The sequence below is a fragment of the Solanum dulcamara genome, chromosome 11, assembly GCF_947179165.1.
Source record: "Solanum dulcamara chromosome 11, daSolDulc1.2, whole genome shotgun sequence".
NCBI lineage: Eukaryota > Viridiplantae > Streptophyta > Magnoliopsida > Solanales > Solanaceae > Solanum > Solanum dulcamara.
This window is the reverse complement of record NC_077247.1, coordinates 40,028,296-40,032,880: the sequence shown is the minus strand read 5'-3', so window position 1 is coordinate 40,032,880 and position 4,585 is coordinate 40,028,296. Positions and strand designations below refer to the sequence as shown.

Here is a 4,585-nt window from a genome sequence, read left to right as displayed (position 1 = left end):
TTTCTTTCTAAATTCTAAATTCAATCAAACACCGTCATTTGTAATTGATACTAAATAGAATTGAAAATAACCGCAAATAGTTAAAGAATGATTTGGATCTTATGTTATGTATAACTTAATCAAATTATGACTACACTAGACCAAAAAAAAGGAATGAGTTTCTAATTATCGAAATAGGATGAAATAAATAATAAGAATATCCGAATTTTGGATTTAAAAGTTCTTGTTCCAACTTGTTATAACATCTAACTACGTACTAGCTCTCCTTTTCGATTTAGTTAACTCTTGAAATTAACATTATAAAAAGTAATATATTACATATATAATTATATATAATTTTTAGGAGTTGTTTGGTATAAGGTATAATATTTCTGGATAAAATGCAGAATTATTTTATCATGTGTTTGGTTGGAGGTATTAAATGATTATTGAATTATTTATTCCACAATTTATATCATAGTAATGAGATAATTAGTCATGTAATAACTTGTTGCCAACCAAACGATCCCTTAAATAGCGTAAAAGGATATAAAGTACAATTTATTAATACTACTAGAAAAGAACAATTAACCACCCTCCCACAAGCGCAAATATCGAAACTTATCTCGTTTGAATAAGTCCTCTTCCATCTCCCTCCAATTCTTCCGTTCATGCCACTATCTTCACTTTAGCCTTCTTATAAATATAACATCTTTTTTTCTCTATCTCTTTCATATATTATTTCTTTCTCCTCTATCTCTAAGCAAAAAAAAAAAAAACAATTAGGTAGCACAATGGCTTCTGTTGCTTTGAAAGATGAACTAGATATTGTTATACCAACAATTAGAAACTTGGATTTCTTGGAAATGTGGAGGCCTTTCTTTGAACAATACCATCTCATAATTGTTCAAGATGGTGATCCTTCAAAGACTATTAAGGTCCCTGATGGCTTTGATTATGAACTATACAATCGCAATGATATTAACAAGATCTTGGGTCCTAGATCCTCTTGCATTTCCTTTAAGGACTCGGCTTGTCGATGCTTTGGATACATGGTTTCCAAGAAAAAGTATATTTACACCATTGATGATGATTGCTTTGTAAGCTCTTTTTCCACCTCTTTGAAGTATTTATGAACTTACTTTATGTTACACTATCAAATCATTTACAAGATAATTATAGATGATCGTCGATAAAATTTAAGATTAGTTATAATCTAAAGAAAAGATTATGATACTATTTGAGTATGCATATATAAATTAGATCAAAGTTTTATATGATTAAAAACGTACATAAAATTTTGTGCATGTTGCGTCGATCTATATATCAAGTTGTTTATAAATTTAATTAGGACAAAAATTGAAGATGTTACTAAGTCTTTACTTCATGTCTCAAATTGATGATTATTTTACATTATTTTAAAACAATACCAGTCAATTTAATATAAATGCATAGCCTTCAATAAAAATAGTACATGATATATACTTTAAACGAAGCAACATCGGATGACATCCTTTGGAGAAGGGTGTCTCCATCACTTATCGAATCATGTAAGTTCAAGTATTTCCTTTGTTCTTCACATGCATCACTTGTCGAGTTATATGAAAGTTCAATCAAATTTATTACTTTTTAGCTTAAAATATTCTAACAAATGAAAAAAGAAAATTGAAAATGTACACATATAATAAAATTACACTTATTTTGAATCAACAGTACTACTAATACTACTATTCATATGATTTAGATATATTAATCCAACTTGTTTGTGTTGTGAAAAATTGGAAATAATTTGCATAATTAGGTTGCAAAGGACCCAAGTGGGAAAGACATCAACGCGTTGGAGCAACACATAAAGAACCTTTTGTGCCCATCTACTCCCAATTTCTTCAACACACTTTACGATCCATTTAGGGAAGGCGCCGATTATGTGCGCGGATACCCTTTCAGCCTCCGAGAGGGCGTCCCAACCGCGGTCTCCCATGGCCTCTGGCTCAACATTCCTGATTATGATGCACCTACACAGCTCGTCAAGCCTCTCGAGAGGAATACCAGGTCCCTTTTTTTTACATTATCAGTGCAATTTAACGTTAATATCGTGTTGAAATTTATCATTATCGATACTTGTCATAGAGCTAGATTTGCTTATAATTAATTACAGTGTGACTTCATCGAGAAAATATTTTTGAGTTTAATTTCTATACACTAAATTTCCAATTATCAACAATATTCTAAGAAAACCTTTTCTAATAACCTAAAAATGTTGTAACTAAAAGAATCTTTACATTCTACTCATAAGGATTGTTTGGATCTTTGTTATGTACTTGTACATTCAGGTAGTTCAGCCTTTGATAGCAAGTTAATTACAATTATATCCTTTTATAATTTTTGGTGGAATTGATTTTTCATGTTATATTATATTATATTATATTTTCACTATAGCAACAGAAAATGTAGAAAGGATTGACCATATCTTTTTCCTAGATTATCAATTAATGTTTATTATAATAATTTACTAGTATTTTATAAGTAAATATATTGTTTGAACAGGTACGTTGATATGGTGTTGACAATCCCAAAGGGTACCCTGTTCCCAATGTGTGGTATGAATCTGGCATTTGACCGTGAGCTTATCGGCCCAGCAATGTACTTTGGACTCATGGGAGATGGACAGCCCATTGGACGTTATGATGATATGTGGGCTGGTTGGTGCTGCAAGGTTTGTCATTTACTTTTCTGATCTTAACTGCCTAGTCATGACCGTATGTAGCTATTGTCGATACATATATATATATATATATATATATATTAATTCTATCTCATACTTTTAAATAATTACATATTTTACCATTAATTAAGAGTTTCCTACTATATATTGAGAAAGATATACCTAGATACATATATTTTTGCTAGCAGTTACACTAAAAATAGGGAGAGACTCGAGCGAGATAGGGAGGAGGCGAGCGAGATAGTAACGTATCACAGATACATGAGAATCACACTAGATACATGCATATAGTGTGATTTTCTTGCATCTGGGATACCAGATACCTAGGAGAGTGGTGTGCAAGATGGGAGAGAGATGAGCGAGATTTTTCAATGTATCCAAATACATGTGAATCCACTTGGATATAGTGTATCTAGAAAAAATTACACCTAATTTTGACCCATGTATCCCGAGATACATGTATCTGTACGCACCAAAATCTAATAAAGTTCGTAATATTGAAAACTAGAGTATAACTCCTAAACTAGTGATATTTTTGTAAGTTTCTCTTTAATGTATAATCATGTGTAGTATATACATTATCGATTATACACATATTACACTAGTTAAAATTTGTATAAAGGTAAAGATTAAGATTATTTTCTGTAGTGAGCTTTGTTGGGCTGCTATATTGTGGGAAAATTACTTTATATTACTTTTTCAAATCTTTTACTATTTAGAAGACAAGTAATTTGAATTTCATTTACATACATTAATAGTATATATACAAATTTACATTATAATGTATTTTAATATGCTGTCGGAAGTAACATGTCTTATTTTTTCAGATTACTAATTTTACTTTTTATGTACCGTTCGTTACATGTAATTATCATTTAACTAGGTGACCTAATAACGCAAAGTTTATCAAACAATTTTCAGGTAATTTGTGATCACTTGGGATTGGGAATCAAGACTGGATTACCCTACATCTATCACAGTAAGGCTAGCAATCCATTTGTGAACTTGAAGAAAGAGTACCTTGGGATTTTCTGGCAAGAAGAAATCATTCCTTTCTTCCAGTCACATACTTTCTCCAAAGACTGTACTACTGTGCAAAAATGCTACGTGGAACTGTCCAAGCAGGTCAAAGAAAAGCTCGGTAAAATTGACCCTTATTTTCTGAAGCTTGCAGATGCGATGGTTACATGGATTGAAGCTTGGGATATGCTCAATTCCCCTAGCAACGATTCTGCTAATGCCTCTTCAAAATGAAATTATCAATATCATTAATTTATGATTAAGTGTGACTAGTAGCTAGAATCGCGTGTTATAATCAAATAATAGACATCAACTACGGTTTGAATTGTCTTATCGTGAGTGTAATAGTATAAGCCTGTCTGGTGGTGGTGTACTTGGTAGTATTAAAAGATTTCTTTTGAGTTTACACTATTTGATTTGTCATATGTATCCTTTGTCATATTTTATAATTGTGGTGGTCTAGGTTTAGAGATATTTCGACTTGATAGGTTGATAATATCGTCAGTGGATGTAATCCTGTTTTATCATGTTATTGTAAAATGCAATGAGCCATAATGTAAGTTTTCTACCCTTGTTTTCCACTTATACTAATGGTGCATTTCCCCTGTGTCTTTGAGGTCAAGATTATGCTTTATAATATATGATGATAATTATAATCAAAAACAAAATTTGATGATACTTATACAAAGTTGAACGACTCTTTCGTTGCAAAAAAAATAATTTAGTAACTTTCGTAATACTTAATTAAAGTTAAGTGATTTTTGTGACACAAAGATAGTTAACGTAACCCAGTGGATTTATAATAAGGGCATTTTACCTAAATCCCATAGTGATTTTTTCCAATTATATTCTATCCCTACT

At 31.0% G+C, this 4,585-nt stretch overlaps 1 protein-coding gene across 1 annotated transcript; it reads left to right on the top strand.

Annotated features, from left to right (window-relative positions):
• Positions 1–744: 744 nt before the first annotated feature.
• Positions 745–4,324, top strand: LOC129873719 (probable UDP-arabinopyranose mutase 1). Its single transcript, XM_055948884.1, has 4 exons — positions 745–1,079; positions 1,781–2,031; positions 2,527–2,695; positions 3,626–4,324. The coding sequence occupies exons 1-4, from the start codon at positions 774–776 to the stop codon at positions 3,956–3,958; spliced, it is 1,059 nt and encodes a 352-aa protein (XP_055804859.1). The 5' UTR covers positions 745–773; the 3' UTR covers positions 3,959–4,324.
• Positions 4,325–4,585: the final 261 nt, after the last annotated feature.